The 25,938-nt window shown below is 49.6% G+C and overlaps 1 protein-coding gene across 1 annotated transcript in view; it reads left to right on the top strand.

Moving 5' to 3' along the window:
- The first annotated feature begins 672 nt into the window (after window positions 1–672).
- Window positions 673–25,938, top strand: part of FAM20C (FAM20C golgi associated secretory pathway kinase) — a 55,837-nt gene continuing 30,571 nt past the window's right edge. The window contains exons 1-3 of the mRNA XM_065850731.2: window positions 673–2,312; window positions 4,158–4,330; window positions 12,595–12,673. Coding sequence (XP_065706803.2) covers window positions 1,798–2,312; window positions 4,158–4,330; window positions 12,595–12,673 — 767 coding nt within the window. The 5' untranslated portion in view covers window positions 673–1,797. The remainder of the gene's footprint in view (window positions 2,313–4,157; window positions 4,331–12,594; window positions 12,674–25,938) is intronic.

Here is a 25,938-nt window from a genome sequence, read left to right as displayed (position 1 = left end):
CCAGCCTGCCCCCAACCTCAGGAAAGCACCAGCAGCACCCTCCGGGCTCCGGAGCCGCCCCGGCCCCGGGGCCACCGGCTCCATTAGCCACCAGGCCACCCAGTCACAGCGTCGCCTGCGCAGCTAACGGCAGCAGAAGGGAGGGCGGATAACCCCGCAGGGCGCCCACGGATTATCACAGCCCGCAGGACCTGGGATTAAGAACAAAGCCCGTTCCTCTAAGGACGCGGCGCACAGGGCTCCCCGCGCTGACCTTGCGAGGGGCTGCGGGCGCTCCAGCGCAGACAATGACGGAGCAGAATCGCTCCCAGCGCGGGCACACGGGCCGCGCTCCCGCTCCGCAGCCTCCCAGCGCACATTCCCCATCCCCCATTCCTCTCTCCGCTAACGCTTTATTACTATTTTCTTTTTTCTTTTTATTTATTTTTTTTTTTCATTTTGCGAACCGTTGTGGAACAGACGCCCTCTCCTTGCCCCAGCTGGAGCTGCAGTAGAATGAAAAGGGGGGTGGGAAGGAGGGAGGAGAGGAAAGCGAAAAAAAAACCCGCTTTTGGTTGAGGTTTTCCTGTTACTATCACTGTAGCGTTTATTTAGCCAATCTCCTAACTATGACGCGAGGAAGGCAGGAATCATGGCTCGCTCATAATATTTAACACACCCACTGGAAGCTGGAGCTGCAGAGCTACTAGTCCAACCAGTCTCCAGAATTCAGTGGAGCTGAAAGAGGTTTCACTCTGCACCTGCCAAAGATCTCTCTCCCCTTCTCCCTTCTCTCACCCCCTTCTCTCTTCCTTTCTCTCTGTCTCTAAAAGGCAGCTCTGTAAGACCCAGCAGAGATCAAAGACGGGACCTCTTTGCTGAAAAGAACCTCTGCTGATTTATATTAGTTTCTTGCCTCTAATCCTCCCCCTCTGTGTTTTTTTTTCCCTCCTGTGCCATATTTAACCTTTATGTTGCAGTTGTGCCATCAGACAGTTTTGCAGCCAAAAAAAACCGACCCAAGCCAAAGCAAAAGCGCAGCTCGGATACAGCAGCCACCCAGGCTCGGTCTCAGCTGAACACACGAATCTCTCTCCAGCACTGGACGCGATGGATGAAGAAACAGGAACCACTCTAAGAAAATCATTTTCCAGCCAATGTTCTTAAGCAGTCTCAGAGAAGAGAGGGAGCGAGAGGAGCGGAGGGCGCTTCTGCTGCATCACCGGTCAGTTCGCAGGAAGGGAGGCAGCGTTTCCAGCACAGCCAAATATTATGGATGATTTTTTTGCTTCTGTCGCCTTTCCGTACAGGTTTTCTTAATATTATTCTTCCCCCCTTCCTCCTCCTCCTCTTCATTTTTTAAAAAATTATTTAATCTAAGCTAGCGTCGGATGCCGGTTTCTCTTCAAGAACCGGTTTTCCCTATTTGTTGTGATCCCTGTGATAAAAAGAGAGAGAAATCGTGAACAGATGGCTTTATATATTGCAATGCCGCTGGCTTTGTTTTCCTGCTGATTTTAAAGGCTCGCTCCGGTGCTTCTTTTTTATATAGCTATTTTTTTCCTTTTTTATATTTTTTTTCCTTCCCCCTCCTAAGTTCTTGATGATACTGAGAAATGAGGACCTATTGTTTTTAGCCCGTTTATTTCTCGGCGCCTATGGAGATAACTTTATTGACTTGATCGCTCGATTCCCGATCCGAAAGGAGAAAGCCAAAGCCCCGGGGGGGGGCTGCAAGACCCACGCCCGCCCGGGCTTTTTTCCGCGAAAGCGCTCCCTCCCTCCCCCTCCCCCGGTAATTTATTAGCCGCCCCGGCCATGAAAATGCTCCTGGTCCGCAAGTTCCGGGTGCTGATCCTCATGGTGTTCCTCGTCGCCTGCACCATGCACATCATGATCGACCTGCTGCCGCGGCTGGAGCGCCGGGGGACCGAGGGCCGGCCCGGCTGCTCCTGCCCGCCGCCCGCGGCCGCGCCGCCCCGCGCCGCCCCGCGCTGGCCCGGCAAGCACACGCTGCGGATCCTGCAGGACTTCAGCGCCGAGCCGGGCTCCAACCTCTCCTCGCAGTCGCGGGAAGCGGCGGAGCGGGCGGCGGGCGGCGGCGGCGGCGGCGGCGCGGCCGGCGGGGGGGAGGCGGCGGCGGCGCGGCCGCGGCGGCTGATGAACCCCGGGGCGCCGCGCCCGCCGCCCCCCGCCGCCGCCGCCCCGCTGGCCGCGCTGTTCCAGCACCCGCTGTACCGCGCCGCCCTGCCCCCGCTCGCCGAGGGCGACCTCCTCTTCAATGTCAACAGCGACATCAGGTTCAACCCCCGGGCGGCCGAGCAGCCCGAGTGGTGAGTACCGGGGAGGGGGACGGGGGGCGGCCCGCTTTGGCTCGGCTCGGTACCAAGCGTGCGGTTTGCCCCGGGCAGCGGTGCCCCCGGGGGGCGGGGGAGGCCCGGCGGGGTGCTGGGCGCCGATGTGGAAACGTGGCACTGCGCTTCCCGGGGTCGGGTCGCTACCTTCCGTTTAACGTGTAGCTTTTTAGCCGGGGGGTTCGTGAGAATTGCTGTGTTGGCTGGTTTGGAGTAGGCAGAGGGTTAAAACAGAGCGATCCGGTGTCACCAGGAAAAGGAGAAATCGTACACAGGCTTGGCCGGTTGTGTTCCTCCAAAAATAAATGCGGTGGAATACCGAATAAACGCAGGAGCATGAGGAGGCTGGAGTGCTGCAGCCCAGGGGTCCGTGCGCCCCTATCCCAGCTCCAGCTGTAGCCAGAGGCAGATGCTGCCGGAAAAACTGTAAGAAAGAGGGCAAGCACACAGTGAGCCCTCCCCAGCGCCTTCCTCTGCTCCCAGGCAGGGGTGGAGGGGCTAAGCAGTGAGGCCAGGCAGTAATACATTAACTTTACTCAAAAGCGAGGCCTAATATCCCAAAGGCGTTCATGCTAGAGGGTATCTCTGCCTCCTGGGTCTGATCTGGGCTACATTTTTCATCCTCAATTAATTCCCAGTCCTAGCACCGCTGCTGCTCTCCAGCCTTCAGAGCAGTTTGTTGCCTCTGTGAATCGTGTGCCCCGTTGGCTTGTAAGAAATGCTGAGAAATTCAATGACTGAAAAATCAAAAGGCTTGTCTAATACAACAGCACCCTCTTCCAAACGCACTGACACTGGGGTGTTCAAACAGCTGCGTTGTGCCGCGCAAAGAGCTCTCTCAGGCCATAGAGCAGCCAGCGCGATCGAAACCTTTGGAAAAAGGGGATAAATGGTTCTGATTTCCGCCCCACGAGCATGTGAATTGTGCAGGCCCTTGCCATCTAATAATCAAAACTGACTGTGGAGCCAAATGAACTAAAAAAGTTCTGGTTTCTCTGAAAGGAAAAAATAAAAGAAGAAAAAGAGTCACAAATTTTGAACATCTGGAGATGACTAAAAAAAGCAGAGGACTCCTGGATTGAAGCTGTGTGATAGCATATGCAGTAGGTGAGGAGAGAAATTATTGATGTCCACATGCAGCTGCCTGTTGTACGTGTTTTCCTTAATGGCTGCAGCCAAAGTTCACAGAACTAACATGAAATTTAGGAGTTAAAAGTCATTTTAGCAAGTCTTTCTGTAATACTATCCTACTGCTGGGGAAGGGCAAAACCATCCGGGGTTATGCTTTAGCAACCAGTTCAGAGTGATCCAGTTTCTTCCCATTCTTGCCATTTAAAATAGAGGAGAGAGTGGGAGCGTTTGGTACAGCAGGTCAGGTTACTGCTGCACCCCCGGGCTCCACGCCCAGCTCCCTGTTACCGAGCGTGCAGGATGGTGCTGTTGTTTCAGTCGTACTTGTAGAAGGTGTGTGCAACATAACACAACCTGAACCCGGTACAATACTCGCGGCTCTGTGTTTCTGCTGCGGAAGGGCCTCTGCTGATGCTCACTGATGTCACTCAGAATTTTGCTCCCGACTCCCATGGGCTGTAAATCAGGCGTGAAGAGTGGAGGTGAAAATCTGCCCCCCCTTTGCCCCGGGTAGGAGGGACAAAGCGGGGCCATTCCCCAGGTCTGTAGGTCTGTGCCTTCCAGGTTGTCACATTGTGAAGCCCTGTTTCCTGATGACTGTTACAAACTGTAACTTTGTTTCTTTCTCCTAATTTTTGGGTTTTTGTTATGTTGTTTCTTTATTTTTATTTTTATTTTTTCTTTTGGTGGTAGGCAAAATGAAGATAATGAAGAATTTTTACCAACTGGAGAAACCTCCATAGACTCCTACCCAAACTGGTTAAAATTCCACATTGGCATTAATCGGTACGAGTTGTATTCCAGACATAATCCTGCAATTGAAGCTTTACTACAAGACCTGGTCTCCCAAAAGATAACCAGTGTTGGTATGTTTGGCTATATGTGATTTGTTATGATTATTTGCTCGTTGTTCGGGATCTCGTTGCTGTGTGAGTGCTGATGTTTCGCGTGGCTGCTCCCTGCTGTGCCCACCGCATCGTCCTGACCTGTGCGCTCATTTTCCCGGTTAAACACAAAGAGGTATCGCCAGCTCTGTATCACCTGAATCATCGAAAAGTCTGCCAGCAAGGCAAACCCCATTCATTTCAGAGATCTTTGAGTCACAATCAGCCTGAAAGTGCCCTGTTTGGTCATTTAAAATAAATACAATAACAAAAACAAGAAGGCAGAAAGCAGATAGCATCTTGCACGGGCTAGATTTGTATTATTTGGTGGTTATTATTTAAAAGCTCTGACTTGCAGCCCAGAGTCTGGCTCTGCTTGTCCTGCTTGTAAATCCACAACAGGGATGTGCCCATGTCAGCCTTTGGCTCTGGTTAAACAAGGTGACGCAGTTTGGGGGTTTTCTCTGTTTAATGGCAATGTGTGTCTCCTTGAATTCAGCTGTGTCAACGCAGAGGGGTAAAAAAAAGCACAACCCCAAATGAAAGCCCTGGGATGCTAAACAAACGCACACCCCGTGGTTTCCAGAGGTAGGAAGCTGCAGCACAGCCAGCGCTTTCTGCCGGCCACGCAGAAAATTGAGTTACTTACGCTGACCACAAGGTTGCTAAGGCTGCTGCAGAGGGATGAAATAGCAGGAGCTCTGTGAAAGTGCTGATGCGGTGCTGGCGCTGCCGGGTGAGGTCAGCAGGGCTTTAACCCTGCAAGGCAAAAACTCCCCTGGCTTCAGCAGGAAACTGTGCGGGAACAGCGTGAGCAGCCCCAGGTTTGCAGTTCCCATGTGTGAGTCACAGGGGCTGCTGAGCAGGAATAGGGGGGATCCTTGGTCATCAAGAGTGGGCTGATGGAGCTGATGCGGATGGAGTAGGTGTGGATGCAGAATGGCAGAGGAGAACTTCGCCTCCTTGGTGAGCTGTGCCCAGCACACAGCTCTGCACTGAGCTCTGGTTTGGGTAAAGCAGTTTGCAGCACCCAGGTGCCATCCCACGTGTTGTATCCAAAAGTCCCCTGGACACCAAGCTCATGAAAAAGAACAGAGTAGGCTCGTTTATTAACCTGTGATGGGTTTTCTGTTTCCAAAACTGGGTCGGAGTGGTTCATTAAGGAGCTCACGTGTGCCCCTTCTCCAGCTCAGGTGTGACGGGTGGACAGCAGCCGGCTCTGCCCGCACTCCGGTCTGTGCTGGGGGCAGCGAGGGCACCGTATGGACACGACCGGGTGATTTTGTCCTTGGCATAGCCCTCCCCTGACACCACCTCTCCCCTCAAAACCAAATGATTCCTGGAACGTAGTGACACGTGTGTTAACGCCGGGTTTTGAGCACATCCATCGAGGAGGGAAAGATGCGGGCTGTGCCCTTCCCTGTGCCCCGCAGAGAGCAGCAGTGCCCCCGGCAGCGACCAGACCGTCCCCAGCTCTGTGCAGAGATGATGCTCAAACCAACCATCTCCTGGCTCATCTACTGAGGTTTACACAAAACGCATTGGCCGTGATGGTGTTTTGTGCTGCACGGCTGCTGTGTATCGATTTCTATTTACCTCTTCAACACTTCGGAGCTCAGCGGTGTTGTCTGTGCGGGAGAGCAGCGTTTGCAGCAAACGTGGTGGCGTTGGAGCTGTGAAGTTTGTCACTTGTCAGAGCAGGGAGGTGGTGAGGGCCGATACAGGGATGCAGAAGCTGATGGGAGAAGAAGGGAGGTAGCAATGAGAAACGCAGTTTAGTGCTCTCTCTCCGCTTGATCTTCTGGGCTTGATCTTCACTTGTGCTTCTGGGAATGTTGCTTAACCTCTCGATGCTTCAGTTACCCCAGCAGCAAAATGGGTATCAGAACAACCAGGAGTGAAATGCTGCCCGGCGTGATGTAAGGGGAAGTTTTGCCATTTACTTCCCTGGGGCCGTGATTTCACCTCATGTGTCATATAGATGTGTCATGAGCTTTCCATTAATTATGGTTTTGATAGAGCTTTCAGATCAACGGGGGGAAAGGGCCACAGAGGAAGATTTATGGTTGTTATTAGCGATTTCCTATGGGATTGTCTCTCTGTTAATGTTTGAACAAGGCTCTTCAGAGCACGGTGGGGCCTCTTGTGCCCCTAAGAAAAACACAGAGCCATGGTTGCTGTCAGTGATTCGGTGTAATTCCCATAAACTAAACCGTGAGCTACCTTTGGTATTGGGATTGCTCGCTGTGGGAACTGACAGCGAATGATTCCTGCACGTAAATCCCAGTCTAAAATCAAGCCTATGGAAATGAAAGGGGACTTTTGCCAATATAAAGATGCCAGGGTCTGAATTTTGCTGGTAGCATCGTCTGCCTTCCTCTGTGGAGGTTCAGGAGCCTTCAGTCGGCTTAGAAAGCAAGAAAGAGCATATTGTTTATATATATCTATATCTATATCTATCTATCTATCTATAAAGTATTTTTTTACATGGTGCAGCATCTCTTCTGTCGCAGATTCCTTGGATGTTTAAAACTATGTCTTTTAAAATAATACCTGCCAGTTTTCAGCTTTACTGCAGAGCAGCAGCAGGGATTCAAAAGCATGTAAGCTGGTTAATGAAGGGTAATATATTTGACCAAAGGACATTTATAGGTACGGCTGCTATATTATTTTGCATATTCCTGCGTATTTTCTAGTTTCCCTGGTTTTTGTTTGGTTTTTTTTAAGGCAGCTGCAAAGATGTGAGGTTAGAAGTATAAAATAAATGGGAATCTTCATAATGCCCAATGTCCAGGCTTCTTTTTGCAAGCAGGACAATTAAATATACGGGCTTACATGCATTAGATGAAATGGGATACTGCTTTATCCAGTTTCTTCGCAATACTGAGATTTGCTTTGGCTCTAACAGAATTAGGTGATTTGCTGTGTGGGTTCTTGATATCTGCAGAAATGAGATCCAAAGTGCAGCCAAAGAGCTTTCATAGCCACGCTGTGATTTCTCTGCTCAGCTTGCATTATTTATGGAGGAGCCCGGTGACCAGATTGATCCCCTCCATCCATCAGAACTGCTCACACGCCTCTGTGCGGTGGTGTTGTAAAGTGAAAGCGGTGACAGAAGCAATTCCCAAGAGCAGGGAGCACCAAGGTGACATTTTCTTGATGTGAAAGTTTAAATGGAACAAATCCACGGGTGGGAAGGAGCGTCACATTCAGCTCCCACAGTGACACCTAGAGCTGGCCCCAAAAAGGACAGGGTTACCAGAGCTTTCAAGCTGAGGATGTGTTCTGTGCCCTGCATCGATATATGTGTTTCCTATTCATTTTGTTCAGCATAAAGGGATAGCTCTTAATTTGATTTAATTCACTGAAAATTTCCTCCTGCCATAAATAGGAGCCCAGGGAGAATGGTTTTTCCACTGAGCGCTGAAACCCAGTTTTCAGAAGAAGCACAAGCACAGGCGATTGCATATTTCCTTTGCCTTTCATAACTGTTTATTGCGTGCATAAATAACCCTCGTTAGCTATTTTCTTGCATACTCACAAGAAGTCTGTGCGTGATTGCGGCAGCACCGTCAGCAGTTCAGCAGCAAGTGTGGCACGGTGCCATTCAGAGGCAGGGGGGTCTTGGTCTTGCTCGAGCTGTCGCGGGGCTGCCCGTGAGCACAAGGGGCTTTTGGAATTCCTCTCTTTGCCTGGGGTTTATTTGTTTATTCTTCACATTCTCCCTTTGGGAAGGTTTGGAAACATTTCCTGACCGAGTTCATTTCTGAACCTGCGACGCCTTCAGTTCGTACAGGCACTAATTAGAAAGCAAGCACGCAAGACTACTCAGGCAGTGGATGGATGCTGCAATTAACTAAGGTGGACTCTGCTGCAAGTCGGGGAGGGGGGAAGAAAAAGACAAGACGCTAAAGATTGAACCTAGATTGTGGTGCTAAAGGAAATTATCAACACCTCCTCCAAAGGAAGGGAAAAAGTGCAATTGAGAACATGTGAAAAACATACTGCAATGTAGCACCACTGAGTTACTGTCCAAGAAAACAATGGCTCTGCCAAAAGTCAACAGATTGATTGAATGTACAATTCCAGATGAAAGGGGGCGATGCAAGATGTACAACAAAGCCTCTGAATGATTTCGCAGCTCCCTTCCCCTCCAGAAGTCTTTTACCGTCTCGACTAAACCAAGAAAGGCCTCTAAAAACAAGTGAGCAGAATGGGCTGAACAAGAACAAATTAAGAGACGATGGGGGCTTGAATTTGTTTTGAAATGTGTTCTTTACAGCTTCAGCAGAGCCGTGTCTCTAGCCTGGGGCAGGCTATTACTTGCTAAAGCAAATCAACATGTTTATGTTAGATTTAAGCTTGATCTATAAATAGGAATCCAAAATGGATCTGGATGTCCTCTGTTTCAGATGTTACTGCATCCCAGGCTTTGACTGGATCTCACTTCTCGGGCATTAGCATTGCACAATTAAATGCATTTCAAATACTTGTTGGATTCTGACCAAAAGCCGGGTTCAGAGATCCCGTTGGGACCGTTGCTCTCCATCAGGGGACCACAGGGTCCAGACAGGCTGGTGGGATGAGGGCTGCTGTGCAGCAAACGGAGGAGCTGGAAAGCCAGATCAGTTCAAATTCCAGATCCTTTTGGGTCCAGTCCCTTTGGGGAGCATTTGGTCTTTATCAGGGGTAGCACCAGATGCTTTAGAAGAGAGAGAAAGCTTGTAGCACACAGTTATAAAAAGATAACTGGGAGAGGATAGGTGTGTGTGTTTCGTGTTGGACGGTGCCGGGATCAGGAGGGGAATTCAGTTCTCGTATTGGGGAGAGGACAAAGTGGGGAAGTAGCACACAGGGCATGTGGCCGTGACAACAGGCTCAGAGATGTCAATGGAGTGGGGATTCTTGGAGGCTTGATCCGAAGTCTATCAGAGAAACCAGAAGGAATCGCACCAGTTTCACTGGTCTTTGGAAAAGCCTCTGCTCGCACAGGCACTCAAACAAGAGATATCTCAGGGAATTCTTTGCAAGGCCTCCTGAAGCTCGGAAGATTTCTGATCACACCCAGGAGCCCTTGCACTGGGTTAACAGGGAAGGTTAATGCTGCTTTCCATTTCCTTCTGCTCTGGGGGAAAAGAGAGGCTTCGAGTTGCCTGGAGAGAAAAAGTAATGATTGTATCGGGATTTGTTTTTAAGACTGTGCCAGCATGTCCAGGAGCTGTATGAGATTTGATTTGAGGTACCTGCTGGGAGCTACCAGATTTATGAAGTCTTTTACAGAGCTGTTCATGGCCTGTTATATTAGAGTATATTCAGAAACCTTAAAAGGAAAGGTGAATTCAGAGAGTGCCTGGTGGTTCCTTTGGAGTCAGTGCTGCCTTACGTTGCTGCCTTCTTGAAAATACCTAAGCCTGCTGCTTGTAGATGTGACAGGTTGCAATGATGTGGCATCCTCCAGTTTCTTTGTAAACTGTATATGTTGCTTCTGGGTATTATAAATCCTTCAGCAATGTTCCTGTGGGCAGTAGGTAAAGGGACAAGGGCATCTCCACATAAGCAAACGAAGTTTGGCATAAGCTCCTGGAAGATGATGGGGCTCCCACTGCTTGGCCATAATGGCCAGAGGGACGTGTTCAACTGAGGCGTGAGTGGGAACCGGAGATCCTGGAGGAATACAGCTCAGAAATGTGAGGGAAGCCAGTAAGCGGATGTAGCACTGAGTTAGGACAAGGGATGTAACGTGGCCTAGAGGTCTGCGTGAACCATCTCCAATGAGATCCGCTTGTTCCTGGCATTGCCACTCCCAGGATTTGGGCATCCTGGACTGCTCCCAAGTCCGTTTAGAGGTGCATGAAGGGTCACGTTGGGTTCAATAGGACAATCTAAGCTCAGGTGTTTCCCTCTCTACAGGGGTTACAATGTTAGACTCTAACTAGTCTGGACTTGGAGGGTGGCTTTAAATCACCTCCAGCCCGGCCAGCAGATCCGTGTCACTGAACGAACGGACTGGGAATGTGTGCATGAGGGTCCGGATGACGTGGGGCGAAGGCAGCGAGGAGCTCTGGCACGGGTTGTTGTCCACAGCGCGCGTGGCTTGCAGCGTGCCCTGCCGTAAGCAGGAGGGGACACCGTTCCCACCAGTGTCACTCTGCTCTGGGGACGTCCGAAGTTTACTCCTGGCAGCAGTGGAGGGACAACACGCCAGCGAAACTTGTGTTTGGTCGAGGCTACTATTGCAACTAATTAAGGCAATACAATAAGATGGATCTAGAAAGACCACGGAGATGCTTTTGTCTTACTTCAGCTCAATTCCTTCTGACAGAAAACCAGGCCTTTGTGCCTCATGGAAGAATTATTCCAAATTGTTAATCTTCTTCATACATTTCCCTGCTTGATGATGACACAGTCATTGTTGAGCTCGGCTGCGAACAAAATCATTATCCGCTGAGTGGCTTCAATTTGCTGAGAAGCCAGTCCTCTTAGTCTATCTGAAACTGAGCTTAGAGAAGGGCGTGCTGGATCATCCTGTTTTCTTCTTCTTTGCATTGCTGTGATTTCCCAAACATTTGGCTTCCCAGCCGTACTTCAAAATAGGTTCTATCCTTCCCTTTTCACTGATGGGTTTACAGCATCTCTGCTGTATTTTGGACATATGTGTCTCACAGAGCAGACGGAGCCCATCTCTAAGCCGCTTGTCATTGCCTGCGGGCTCTGGGCTGGGTATGAGAAGGTCCCCTGCTCCTTCTTCCCGCAGGTGCAGATCAGCAGACCTGTTCCGCACAAGAGAGCGAGTTTAATGTGCGAAAGCCACGTGCTTCTGCTTTACCTGTTCAGTGCAAGTTATTTAATGCCCTTTGATTTCTAATTATTTGTTTGTTCCTTTGGGATAAACTGCAAATGGAAGAGGAGGCTGGGATCAGCAAAACAGCAAGGCGAGAGGGATTTTGTTCCAGAAGTATGATTACACTGACCAGATTTGCGTAGCGTTTTGTTGCAAAAATATAGATTACAAGTGCTGAAAGAGAGCTGATGACCTGCCAGTAATAAGGCATAGAGATGAGTAATTAAAAAGATGTGTAGCTAATGGCGTTAGTTAGAGAGAAAAAAGGTACAAGCTATATAGGTGGAACAAGGGCAGCTCTAAGCCAAAATTTGCAGAGCAAGGTAACTTGCCATTGGTGCAGATTTCCAGTTGGCACAGGTTTTGTCAGAACTGTGAAGAAGGATTGATTATCCGATCCTTTGTAGGAAGCATTTCTAAAGGACTGACTCATCCGCACCGACACGATGGCCGTGGCCTGCCTTTCCAAACAGGAATGAATTACAAGTCAGGGTATGGGTCATTTCATTTATTCAGAGCTGGTTTGATCAAGATGGTTTGCCCAAGTATGTGTTTATCTTTCTTAAGCAACCTTATCATCAAGTAAAATGCATTTTTATAAATTCTTATATATATATATATATATATGTATGTATGTATGTATGTAAATCACTCTGACTTTAGAAACACCATAATCTGACTTTTAAACGTGATACTGTGTTGGTATGAATAAATGTCAGTCTTAAATTCGCATGGGCTCTCAACTGGGAAGGGAGTGCATTTGGTGTTGGGGCAGAGATGCCCACAGTCCCTGAGCCAGCAGCCCCTGCAAAGCTCTGCTCCCGGTGTGGGCCGCTGCAGGGTCCCCCCAGGTTAGAGGTTGGGCCTGGGTACATCTCCGTGGTGCACAGAGGGGGTGGATGTACAGATCTCTACTGCTCAGCAACAGCTATTCGCATCGCAGCAGAGATCAGAGATTGCTGCGGTATCTGTTCGCAGTTTTAATTAAGGGTGGCTGCACATCCCAGCCGCAGTTGTCCTCTCCACCTCCTTTCCCAATGTGTGTTCCTTGTCAAAAGAAACTAAAAAAGCGACTGGAGGTGGAGAAAACAAGACTCCAATGGTCTGTTCCTATACATGCTGTTCAGTCAGGGTGCTTATGGAGCCCATCGTGGCCATTTGAAGAAGACAAAGACATATGAGGGAGTACAATCCATTTTTAGCTCTGGTTGGCAGCTCAGAGCCCTCCCCTGCTCTGCACCCGCTGAATAATCTGTTGTCCATTTAGGATTACCCTGCTTGGTGCTCAGATACCACAGCGCTGAGTCTAATACAGAGCAAAAGATGCAGGATTTTGTTTCAGTGCTGAATGTGAGTACATCCACATGGAGCATTTTAAAGCAGTTTTTGTTCTGTTTTCCCACAGCGATGAAATCAGGAGGCACCCAGCTGAAGCTGATCATGACATTCCAGAACTACGGACAAGCGTTGTTCAAACCAATGAAGTAAGTTCAAAAAGTCGATGTTACAAAGCGAAATTGTGGTGGAATAGCCTGTTGCCGTTCTCTAAGCAGCTGAGGTCTTGCTGTGCTGTCTCTCAGAGCTGTGGTGCCTGGTTCCCTGCGCTCGCTGCTGAGTGCGGAGCCGCAGGGGCAGCCGCAACCTGGCCGTGCTGGACTGGTCTGTGCAAGAGACACTGAGGAGACTTCAGATACATTGCAGTCTTCTCAGGAATGTTATTCACTCTGGCCTCTGTGAAATCTGCCATCATAAATACAGGATGTTTTCAGCGTTTCGTCCTTATGTAAACTTACCCTGCAGGTCTGAGCTTTCTCTGGTGTCAGCGCTCCTCTGGAATATGACCAGAGAGTTCAGAACAGCTCTGGGAAGAGCTAAATAGTATTTGTCTGATAAATTGTAATTTAATCCGTTGATTTATTGTTGTTTGCATTAAAGGGTTGTATTAGTCACTTGGCTGTGGCTCTGCTGACACTGTGAAAATGAGTTTATCTGAGAGCGGTGCTGCAAGGTGATGAATCTAGAGAGAAAGGAAGGGACTGGGACGATGCAGCCTTGCTTTGCACCTGCCCAGATCCCATTGAGATGGGGGAAGTTGTTCAGATACAAAGCAGATGTAAATGAGTTCTGAATCCCGACCCATATGTTTGTGTTGTAATAAGGAAAATGACTCTGTGCTTATTGTAGAGGGTTTAGCAAAGGCACTTGGGGCTGCAAAATGTTTAATGAAGCTACTCAGTATCTGTATCAAGGGTACTACTGGAATAATAAATTCATTTCTTTCTTTTGTTTCCACTGTAGGGAAGTTCAGTTAATTTCCTCTAGGATGGTCCATAAAAGACTAAAATAGCTGAAAATGAGTGGTTTGGAGTATGTGCTGGCATTGTGTTACAGCTGTGGCAGGGAGCAGCTCGGGGGTGAGCTGCGGCCTGCAGGCTCAGCAATCCCTGCCGCGCTGTGGGTGCTGCTGTAGGCTGACCTCACACGCACGCGTTTCACCTCAGCTTCTTGGGCTGCCAGAAGGGCCAAGTAACTGACCCCACTTCCCTTCAACCCGAGTTTGAGTAGGGAGCCTCCTTACGTGCGTTTATGGCAGGGATCACAAGGAGATCTGTGCACTTCCAGGCAGCACGTGGCGCTTGCGCAAAGGCCAAAGGACTCTGTGTGATTTCCCAAACTGCACGCAGATTTCTCCGTGGTTCTGCTAGACCTGGGAGAGCTCAGAGGAAGCACCAATAATACTGACGAGTCAGAAGGAAGGTGGTGTCAGGGAGCATCTTCTCCAACATCTTCCCATCCTCTTTCGGAATCCTCAGATCATCCGTGCGTGGGTCCATCCCCCTACATCTGCAGATTTGATGCCTATTAGCACAATTCCTAATTGTGTCCTGTCCCCCGCGTGAAATCAAGAGCTAGGCAGGTTCAAGCAGCCTTTAAGTGTCTGGCAGAACTGTGGTTGTGCTGTTGGCTTTTTACTCAGCGTGTGCCTTGTCTCTGGCCCATTTGCGCAGATGCAGATAATCTCAATCTTTATCATTGGTGTGACATTGTAATTCTGGGAATGCTAATGAGGTCAAATCAAAAGTTTAGGATTTCTACTGTACTATACACAGCCTTGGCAAGATGATGGATGACAATAGAGGCACAGCCACGATCCTGTGTAGAAGCAATTACTGCCATCCACTAGAATAATAACAGAAAATGATGATGTCTTAATCATTCCCTTTGCTTGATTTGAAGGGCAGCAACACCCTATTTTCTCACCGCTCTTTGCGTTCCATACACCGCTGGAAAAAGCAGCATCAGAGCATTCGGCAGCTGTGTTCCCAGGCACCACACCTTGCGGCAGCAATGCTGCTGCGTTTGTGCTGAGCGTTCCTCAACACATTGCTGGTTTTGAATAAGGATGTTTGCAAGCATTTGTCTTCATTCTGGTAACAGGGAACAGGGAGCCAGATGCTTGGCGAGCATAAATCATCCCGGCTCCTTTGGCATCTGGTCCCGTTGGCCTCTCACCAGCTTATGGACTGTGGATGATATTCTCAGACGGGTGTGCAGCATCATTTCTTCATACAGGAATAAGCAGCCTAGACTACGAAAAAAACCCACATCAGCCTTTAAAGTGAGGAGACTTCTTGTAGGACCTTCTTCAGGTCCTAAACTCCTTCCAGGCTTTTTCTGGTGCTCTGTGTTTTCTGCTTGTTGAAGGAAGCCCTTGGAGGATAGTGAGGCCATCTCCATGTGGGGTATCCTACGTGTTCCAGTTGTTACTGTGTTATCAGCTCCATGGCTTTTCAAAACAGCAGAGATTATGCTTTTCTCTGAGTTGATAAGCCTCTTCATACAAGCAACCTTCTTCATGACTCCCAGGTCACACAGCCATTAAATAGCACTGAGTGCCCACGGCCTCAGTTCATCCCTGCGGTTCTGGAGGGGACAGTATGAGTTGCATCTCTGCTTTAAACTGAACTGAGCCACTGCTCTTTAGAGAACAGAGTTGGCATCAATAGGATTTCAGGCCTAATACCAAGGAAAATTGATAAACCTGAGTTTCTCATGCTCTCTGAGATCCGAAGGACTGAAGTGGTGCGAGGCGCGTGCAGGATGATGAGCAGGTGCCAGGCCAGTCTCCACCTGGGCGTCAATTCACGTGAGCTACCTGCAAAGCTGGTTTGCTGTGCACAGTTGCTCTCAGCATCTTCCGAACTGAACTGATAGCTGTTTGAGCAGGATCACGGCAGATACTGGGGACCGTGCAACCCCTCCTGCCCCAGCCGGGCCCCTGCTGGTGAAGGGGGGCATCTCCAGACCTGGCAGTGACTTCTGCAGGGGACTCCCCGCAGAATGTGCTCCCTGGCAATGGTGGAAACCAGAGCTCGTCCGACTCGCTCCGCTGTTTCCCAGCCTCCCAGCTCCACGTTGCGCGGATCCAGGGAGCGAGCCAGCTCCGGAAAGCGGGGCTGGGAAATGGGGAAACCAGAGTCCGCCTTTGGCAGCGCTTGTGCTCAGTGTTTGACATTAACTGACAGCTCTTCATCCGGTCATGGATCCAGGCTAGTGGAGCAGATGAGAGGAGGGAAGCTCAGCAGCCAGGGAGATGTGAGAGTGGTAAATAAAACCTCATCAGCTGCAATTATTTTATTTATTTGTGGCACTGCGTCTCCATTTCTGAAATAATTGCCTGTAAAGTATTACAGAGGAAGCCAAATCTATTTATAAATCCTATAGCCTGGTGTCAATTCCTTTGCTAATTCCAAATACATCATAGAAAAAGTGAGTATTTGCTAAAATTCCAGGGGAGGTTTAATGTATTTGCGATGTATCTTACAGTTAATGTGTAGTTTTATTTAGCTCATAACAGTTCAATCATAGAAAATTATTACCATATGGGACAGGAGGAAATAGCAGCCTCCCGTTCTGCCGTGATTGGTGTCTCTGGCTGTCCTCGTATGGCACAGCACAGTGAAACGTATTCGTGTGATTGCTGCTGTCTGCAGCCGCAGCTTTCTGAATGGCTGATCAGGTAGGGATGGCGGAGAACCGTACAGTTCAAAGGGTTTTGGCTTTTCCGTTCGAAGGAACACGCACGTTATGGTGTTGTTTGGCTTCCCTTTGTTTCTGCTGGCTGGGGCAGTTAAAGAGCTGGCTCAGCAGCAAAACCAACACCCTTTTTTCCTCGCGAGGCTTTATTCTTGAAGGGGGAGATTCTGCTCCAGCAGAATTAGCGTCGGGATTCCTACAGCACACGCTGGTGCCGGGATTTTAAGAGAGGTTTTTACAGTTCCTTTTGGAAAAAACAAATAGGATCGAGTACAAAATGCTATCTTGCCATAGGGGTTGTGAGAAAAGCGTCCGGTGGTATGCGTTCGAGTATGACATCTCTCATTCCTGGTTCTATAGGCTGCTTTGTAGAAACGTGTAGAAAGGGGATTCATTATCAAATCTTTGAGGTTTATTTTTCCATTTGAAGAAATGCTACTGTACCTAGTGAACTCTCTTTTGACTGAAACTGGGACAAAAGCCATTTCTCTTCCAACTTTAGGTTCTGCCCAATCTTTTTAACACCTTTTTCCTTTTCTTTTGTTCTTACAAGCCATGGTACAGGAGCAGTAGGAGCCACACGGCTCTTTCAGTAGCTGAAGTTTGCGGCTGAAGTCTTAAAGCAGAAGCACTTAGCAGCAGGGCGACAGCAGGCCAGCAGGGACTTCTGCGGTCATGGAACCCAGTCTCCTTGAACCACAGGTGATCGTCTCATGGCCTGGTCAAACACTGCTGCTCACAGCGGTGACTTTGCCCCTGGAACTGCAATAGAAATCACACTGGCCCCTGGGAGCATCCCCTGGTTCCCGCAGCCTCCAGAGACGGGACCTGTCCCCAGGGCCAGGTCACAAAACAAGCCGGTGGTCACAAAACAAGCTGGTGGTCACAGTCTGGTGCAAAGCTGGTGACTACAGATCTAAGACAAGCACACTCGCCTTTCAGCTTCTGTCGTGGTCCTCCAGCGTATCTCTCGCCTCAAAGCCGTAGGCGCTGGTAGCTGGGCTGGAAGGTAGCAGCCAAGGTCGTGGGCATGGTGGTGCTTTCGGTTTGATCTGCAAAGCTTGGCTTATTACTGGCTTTTAGATGCCGTACTTATAGTGACAAAGGATTAACAGTGTTCTTGAAGTTTCTCTTTTATTTTCTTGTAGGATTGCTGAACAAATCATGCATCTTTTGATAGGGATATTAAATAGGCCAAAAAATCCCCATAATGCAAACAACTGTTAATTGCTTTAATTTCCTACATTTATCCTCCCTCTCGGAAGCTGCAGTGTGACTGTTGTACCTGTGAAATGCAGCCTTCAGGCCTGATTATCATATCAATTAGGCTGGTGTAATTCTTCCAAATTGGTAGCATTCCTTCCAAGTCGGAGGAGTTGAAATGAAGTTCAGAACGGGGGCCACTGGAAGATTGCTTTCCGTATTACATTGCACATCATGCTGTTTTGAGGAAATACATTTTGCGAACCTGTTGCATTTCAGCTGGCAGGCAGCCAGTATAAACATACTGTTATAAGTCAACATGGCAATTAAATCAAATTGCAATGTTTTCTCTGAGCAGCCAGAGAAGTGAGATGTGCACACAGTAGCTGCTGCGCTAAAGCCTTCCAGGATTAACACTTGGGCACCCTGGAATGTGCTGTGTGAAACCCGGCTGAGCACTCGCGGGTCAGAGTACAAACCCAGCTGCTCTTTTGTCGCTGGGCTCAAGCTGCGTTACTGTACCGCTCACTGGGGAAGGCTGGGTCTGCACAAGGTGTGTTGCTGGAGCCCTAAGGTTGGCTGAACTGGTTGGGAAGGTTGAAGCTGGTCGTCCCGGGGTTCGGTTTATATAGGTGCGTTTCATTGTGAAGAAGAAATGTTTTCTTTGCTGCTGGAAGTAATAATCGGTAATCAGATATTGTGTGGGCCTCATCAATGAGATTTTGGGCTTTTTAAGGGCGTTCAAATCTTTACGTACCAAGCCTTGCTGCAGTGTGTAATGAGTGAGGCTGGCAGGCAGGTTGGCTTGTACTTCCATCGGGAATAAATCTCCAGTAAACTGGATGAATTATATCCCTTGATATTTAAAGCACATGAGATCCGAATGTGGTCCTAAATAAGGACAGTAGAGGTTGCTGTGTAGTATTTTAGTTCTTTAACTTTTAGTATATTACGCAGGAACTGTTTTTCTCTTTTATAGCTAATCCCGTTCATCAGATCAGACTTCTTCAGTATTTCAGTGCAAATGGTGGTTTAGGACTCAGCGGTGCTTCTGGCCCAAATCTCATTTATGCAGACTGGAAAATGTTCAGTGACTTCAAGGGGAGCTGGATGAGGATGGAGGCCGATTGACGCCCCTGGACAGCAGTGAAATCCGGTCTTGTGGCTGTCACTGGGCTGCATTTCCCTGTGCCACAGCTCAGCAGCTGCTGCCTGGATATTGATCCATTCCATCCAGCCCAGGAGAAATTCGGGCTCAAATTCTGCAAGCATGTTTATGAAATGACCCCAGAGTCAAAGTCTGCAAAGTCCAGGGAGCTCAAAGGTTCTCCGTTTAGATTAGGATCTGCAGGGATCCGTGACAGCGGCATTTCACCGTGCCGGCTGCCGGGAAGGGGAAGCAAACCTCTTTCCCTCTCTGAGCCAGCTCTGTTGTGCTGTCCCAAGCCGAGCTGCCCTGGATCATCCCCTCCTGGAGCTGGGCACGAGCTGCTTGGAGCTGAGATGATAAGGACAGGGAACTGCTGCAGAGAGTCCAGCGCAGCCACCAAGATGCTGGAGGGAGTGGAGCATCTCCCGTGTGAGGAAAGGCTGAGGGAGCTGGGGCTCTGGAGCTGGAGAAGAGGAGACTGAGGGAGGACTCATTCCTGGGGATCAATATGGAAAGGGGCAGTGTCAGGAGGATGGAGCCAGGCTCTTCTCGGTGACAACCAGTGACAGGACAAGGGGTAATGGGTGCAAACTGGAACACAGGAGGTTCCACTTAAATCTGAGAAGAAACTTGTTCCTGGTGAGGGTGGCAGAGCCTGGCCCAGGCTGCCCAGGGAGGTTATGGAGTCTCCTTCTCTGCAGACATTCAAACCCGCCTGGACCCCTTCCTGTGGAACCTCAGCTGGGTGTTCCTGCTCCATGGGGGGATTGCACTGGATGAGCTTTCCAGGGCCCTTCAACCCCTGACACTCTGAGATTCTGTGGAATAAGCCCCGGTGGTGGGAGGGAGCGAACCTTCCTCCAGCAAACCAGGGCTGTGCTGGGGGGTATTGCCATGTCCATGGGGTTCAGCCCCATCCACCACTGCTGGTGAATCCTCCCCAGATCCCTCTCCCCTGGCTTCCCTTGGCACGTTTGGCTCCTGGCAGGGGAAGGCTTGGCTCTGCAGCTCACAGGAACCTTCACCCTTGAAGTCTCTGTGACTGGGGCTTTTTGCACCAGCAATTCAAGCTTTCCATTTTTCTTCAACTGATTTGTTGGGTTTTTTTCAAGCAAATTATAACACGATGCTCAATATCTATTTTTGTTCATGTCTTAGACAGAAATGGCCCCAGGTACTGACTGTACCTGCCTCTCAGCACCGTTTGAAGGAAGAGCTGAGTGGGCAGTCGGATTTTACAGTACTGAAGTGTCTCTGCTTGATTAGCTGCCTTCTAGGTCCTTATAGAATCTTGCTAATTAGTCTTTGGGAACAAAGACATGCTGGTGTTTATTATTTCTTTAAAAGCCAGTTACTGCAGCAGCTAACACCTTTTTTTACATTACCACAGTGTATTAGGAAAGAAGCATCTTCAGTGTCTGATTTAATCAGGCTACTTCTTCATTTTAATTTTATACATAGCAAGGAATGCAGTCCTGTGGCTCTGTCCTTTAATCAGAGACCCGCTTTCAGTTTCTTATTTCCTGCATTTTACCCCGTATCAGCAGTGCAGAAGAGCAGCAAACGTCACTGGGGAAGAGCTGGCATGAAATGCACAACCTGTGATTTACTGCTGGGTGGCAGGGCTGGGCACACGGGGGACTCCTTGGTGCAGTGAGGTGAGGTGTCCTTAGTAAATCTAAGCAAAAAAATGTGTCCAGAATGTTTTCAATGGGATATGCAGATACCGCTCCCTTAAAACATTTCATGGGGATTTGTCTCCGTTTCTCTACGATTTATAGTCCTTAAACTAGGCTCAAGAGGCTGGAATCCAGGGAGGGAGAATGATTTGTGCAAGACTTGTGGCGTAAACCAGAGAGGGGCTGACGCTGTTTTCTCTCTGAAGGAACAAACACAGCTTAATCCTGGAGACGAGCTGCACCGTGCTCGTCTCTCCCCTTGGGAAGAGTTATTTTTGGATGTTATACGGAGCTGAAATGCTCCCTCTCTGCCTCTGGACCTTATCTCACACAGGGAATCCCAGCGCTCTGGAGGGTGCAGGTGGGGATTTGGCCACTCACGCCAATATTTGTTTGAAGTTTGTTGGCCCTTATGACATCCAGCTTGTTCGAGCCCTCAGTATTTCCACAGCTTTCTTGAATGAGGGCTGCTGGCTGCTGGAAGGGGCAGGAGATGAGATAAGCAGCAGAGGAACGGATGCGATGGAACCGCTCGTGTAGTGGCCGAGGACCCAGGTCCGGCTTTGCCAGACGTCACCGGTTCAGGCGCCACAGGCCCGTGGTCAGTGATGGGAAAGCTGGGTGGCCACTGGGAGAGGCCAACTGGAGTGACAGTGTCTTGCAGGTCGGGACAGGAAGGTTTTGGCAAAGCTGGGAGGCTTAGGCGGGAGCACAGAGTGCACGTCCAAATCCGCCCTTGGCCGGGGGCAGCGGGTGACTCACTGCTGCGAACAAACAAACACCGTGTTTAAAATAGCTGTAATGGCTCTTAATAACACAGCTCCAGGACACGCTGGACATCTCTGACTTACGGGTTTTTCATTGTCAGTGTCTGGTGCGATAGTGTTAGTACTTGTTAACTTGCTGTTTTCCACCCTGCTGTAACGCTATGCATGTGGGCAAATAAAACTGAGAAAGCCTGAAAGACTCATTTGCATTTCAAGAAGTAGCAGAAACCCGGAGTAAATAGCATCTGCAAATGTGTGGGAGCTGGAGAGTAGGGGGGAACAGCAAAACGGTTGTAAATAGAAGTGGTTTAAAATGCTGGATTATGCGCTATGGATAATAAAACACGCCGAGCCAGCACATAAGCCAGATACTGTTCTCAGCAGCAGCATCCGGCTGATCCTGTTAGCACTTCAAGCCCCTTTTGCAAACCTTGCTAATGGACGGTCTGAATTCTTGATGGCGGGGTCGTCACCCGGCCACAGGACAAGGGACAGCGTGGCTGAGCACGGTGACCGGTAGCAGCTACCAGAAATATTGCACAGAGACTTCAGACACACACAGTCTGTGTATGGATTTTAAACTGCTTTGATTAGCTGGCATGAAGCGGCGAAAGAAATGAAGATGTTTAAAAAACCTATAGGTTTAAGGGGAAATCTAGCAATGACTGAGATTATTTTCTTTAGTTTTCAGTATGTCTAACTTGTATTTTGTTTGATTCGGTCTCATGATGCCCAAGAAGAGAATTTTGACCTGGCGTATTTGTGCTTTCCCGTATTTTGTGCCCGTTTGAATCACTGCAATATGATAACCTGGCCAAAATTTTCAAACCAACCTCTTTGCATCTGATTCTTTAGGGGTTTATTAAGCTGAAAATCTGATTCCGGGGGCATAAACCCCAGAGGTTTTTCAGCCTTTCATGTTGCAAGCCCAGGTTTTGCGTCGGGGCCCTGAGTGAGCCTGAGCCAGGAGGGGCGGGCGCTGTGTGGCTCAGCGCCAGCTCTGCCGCCCGGGGCTGACAGGGGCAGAGGCAGCTTAGAGCATAATCCTGGTTTTCTCCGTAAGATTGAGATGTGGGGCCGGGAGTTGTTCCTGGCATTAGGATGAGCTGCAGCGAGGAGGGTTTGAGCCAGCCCTGGGCAGGTTGGGGACGGCAGCTGTCCCCTTTGGCACGGACCCATGGCACCGCGCGCCTCCGTGTCTGCCCCGTCCGCAGCAGCGGCCAAGCTGACACCTCCGGGCTCTGACACCAGCCAAGCAGAGTGCCCGGGGAGGCAGAGCCTCCTTCCCCCATTGCCCGCCTCGTTTTCTGATTCCCAGAGCCAGCTCCGAGTTGAAACCCTCTATTTTTGCAGCCTCCTGACCCCAGGTACAAGGGCTGGGTAATGGAGAATTTAGCCCAAAACAAGCCCTTTGTTCCTCTGCCTGACCCACTTGTGGTTGCCCATGGGAATCAGGGGGGGTTTCTGCTCCTCCCGTGCCTTTGCTTTGGAGAGTTGGGCTTTTGTGCTGCTGATCGCGTCACGTTGTCTTGAAGTTATCTTGGCGTGCGCTGGGTATTTTGGTATAAAAGCTGCTTTTTATGCACTTCTGGAGCACTCAGGGCGCTGACGCTTTGCCTGAAGCAGTGGTGAAGACTCCGCTTTTGTGCTGCGGTACTGGGGGCAGTGCCAATCCGGAGTGAGTCCGCAGCTCCGGGCGGTGTGAACGCGGCCGGGTCCTGCTCCGTTAGCCATCAGTCAGGCCATGCGGAAGAGATGTTTTTGCAGCATATCCAGGCCACCTATTGAAATCCAGGCTCTTTTGGCACCTGCGAAATTGTCTGACAACTTGTGAGCAGGCAGCGTGCCACGCGAGCAGATGGGCATGAGCGTCCTGGCAGCCAAGAGCCCGGGATGCTCATCTGGCAGGGGCAGCGCGAGCAGAGCTCCTCGGTGCTCGTGGCCAAAGGCTCGTCCTCCTGAAGTCACCATGGGAAGAGCGGGCATGGCGATGGGCGTCTGGTTTGGGCACAAGGCATTGCACAGCAGGCATGATACCCCTCGCGTTCTCCCCCTGCTTCCTGCTGCCCCATCACCATGGACCAGGTCGTTTCTGAGGTGCTTTCAGCCTAAGATCCCCATTTTGTTGGGGACAAGCAGCACCTGGCACTGTCCTGTGTCCTCCAGATAACTCCCCTTGGAGGAGACAGCACAGCAGTGATTTTTGCCGACGCGTGCAGGTGGTTTCCTGTGGGCGCTGGCTCTTGCCACAACTGAATCCTGAGATAAAAGGATTAAAAAATCCTGTTTGAGGCTTCGCAGAAATTGTCACGAGGGCTTTCTTTAAAACGCAACTCCAGCGAAGGCCTTAATGCTTGTTGCCCCAAGGGGCAGCTTTCCTCACACAGGCGTGCATCGCATGATGATTGACACATCATTAATTAACTGTTATTAATTAACCCCATAATCTGAAGGGATAGGCGAGGAATTCCTCGCAGGCCTGTATCCCATCATTTCTTTGAACACACGCGCCCCCTGTTCTCCTGCGCTCCCCAACCCATCTGTCTTTGGGACCAAAGAAGCTCATGAGGAAGGCAGGACTACTGAGCAGCCTTTTACAGAGCCCCATCAACCACCTTCATTTCCTGACAGCCACGGTTCGAACATGGTTTGCAGGAGCAAGACTTTGTCTCTATTAGGCTGAGTTTAGAGGAAGAGAAACATGGAAGAAAAATGTTGCCTTTCAGCCTCCCCTTGTTCCCTGCTGTGTGGGACGTGATGCTGTGAAGGATACGGGATCTGTCTGTAATATAATAATATGTGTATATGCATGTATATATATACAATATGCTGGCTCTGCATGTGGATGGTCACATACCTCCTTTCAGGCTGGCCATGCAGTGAAAGCTCCAAGTTAGGCCAGGAAAGCATCCTCTCCTCTCCTCTCCTCTCCTCTCCTCTCCTCTCCTCTCCTCTCCTCTCCTCTCCTCTCCTCTCCTCTCCTCTCCTCTCCTCTCCTCTCCTCTCCTCTCCTCTCCTCTCCTCTCCTCTCCTCTCCTCTCCTCTCCTCTCCTCTCCTCTCCTCTCCTCTCCTCTCCTCTCCTCTCCTCTCCTCTCCTCTCCTCTCCTCTCCTCTCGGCTTAGGCTGCAGCGCGGTGGCCTCCCCAGCGCGCTGCGCAGCCCGTGCCGGTGCTGAGCTGCACCGCAGCAGCAGAGCGGGCAGGTTCTCCCCGGCCTCCCTTCAGCTGGGCTTTGCTGCTGTCCTTGAGGGCTTCGTTCTGCTCTCATCGTTTGGAACCAGCCCTTATCTTCCGCCAGTTCTGCCTGGTGGCCTCTAAAAATCTCGTTTGTCAGGCAGCAGCATGGTTAGAGCTTTATTTAACTAACTTGGTCTGCGTTTGCCTTTCATGGAGCAACAAAGCGGCCGTTCGGTAGACTAAATGTGAACTAAGAAAATAGATTGTCCTGTTTCTCCACAAACGTCAGATTCTTGGGGTGATGCCCATCTCGATAAAACATCGGTGGCACCGATAAGCCAATAGTCATAATCACTGATCGGTGTTTTGCCGATGTTTCTGCAAGGTTTTGTGTCCAATATTGTTGACCCTACTCTTTTCCTATTATGTGCTACATCTTTTGGCAGGCGAAAGACCTTCGGAGGGATAAAATGGTACCTATATTGCAGGAGGTGCCTAAAACCCATTATGTTTGGCTTGGCTTGTTCCTTCTGTTCAGTGCCGTGTATCAGAGTTCATCCCTCCCGTGCGATTTCAGGCACAGCGGTATTAATCCTGCCATTTACATCCCCGCCGTTGGGAACGGCCTCACGCTGCTGACATCCAAATTACATTTTTAACAACAATTTCCTTTGTTCTATCAAACGAAGCCAAACCAAACCCTGGGATTGGAGGCTTCACTTTCTGGTTTAAACAACACGGACCTCTAAAGGGGTGAGGGCTGCGGGTGATTTTGGTGTAGATACTGGTTGTGGGTTGCTGGCTTGTTTGTGAAGGGTTTTCCTCTTCTCTGTGTGGCTTTCCCTGCTCTGTCAGTCTCGAGGCAGCGGGACAGGTTGGAAGAGCTCCCTGGTCCTTCTTGTCTAACTGTACTGTTCGTAGATTATTGGATTCTCTCTCCTCTCCCTTCCCCTAAAAATTCCCTCACTAAAAGGGTGAAATTGCAGTGTATTGAATTGCCTGATGTTGCACTGGTTCTTTATTGCAATATCTTCTAGATTTAATAGCGACAGGCCTTGAAACTATTCTGGTGTTACCAAAGACATTTAATATCGGTGAACTTATGGAAGGTATTTTCTGGCACTCACCAATGACTCCGAAGCCCCAAAGAATTACACTCAACAGCCCCGAATTTCAAAGCCTGACATCACTGCAAGCAACGAATACAAATCCGTCAACAGAAGCAGGATTTTAATTGCTTTTGAATGATTCTATAGAAATCTAAAATTGCTTTGTGGGGTGAAAAAAAATCCCCTCTTTTATCTGTGAAGAGGTTTTGATGCTGGCGAATAAAAGAAGTGGCTGCTATAATAATACAAGATTTTCTCCCTCTGACGGTGTAGCCGGTCCCGTCAGCCCCTGCCTGCTGGGATTTCATCCTTAGGCAGTGGGACATGGGAGTTCATCAGATAGCGCCCGTGGCAGTGGCCAGAGCAGGAGCGGCTCTTTGCTGGCGGGAGGATTTGTGCTCCCGTTACCTTAGCTGCTAAAAAATGAGAGCACCTGCATTCTTTCGCAAGGTGACCTTCGCTAGCCGGCCGTGTGCTGTGTTTTCTCTGGGATGTGATCTGATTTTAAGGGTGATCAAAAGGCCAGCAGTGCTTTAAAACCCAATAATGCCTTGACTGTTGCTTTATAGTTTTCTTTTCCTTTTTTTCTCTTCTGTTTGTGAGAGGAACGGAAACCTCTGCAGACCTC

The sequence above is a fragment of the Patagioenas fasciata genome, chromosome 15, assembly GCF_037038585.1.
Source record: "Patagioenas fasciata isolate bPatFas1 chromosome 15, bPatFas1.hap1, whole genome shotgun sequence".
Classification (NCBI taxonomy): Eukaryota; Metazoa; Chordata; class Aves; order Columbiformes; family Columbidae; genus Patagioenas; species Patagioenas fasciata.
The sequence above is the reverse complement of the archived record's forward strand: the minus strand, read 5'-3'. Positions and strand labels throughout refer to the sequence as shown.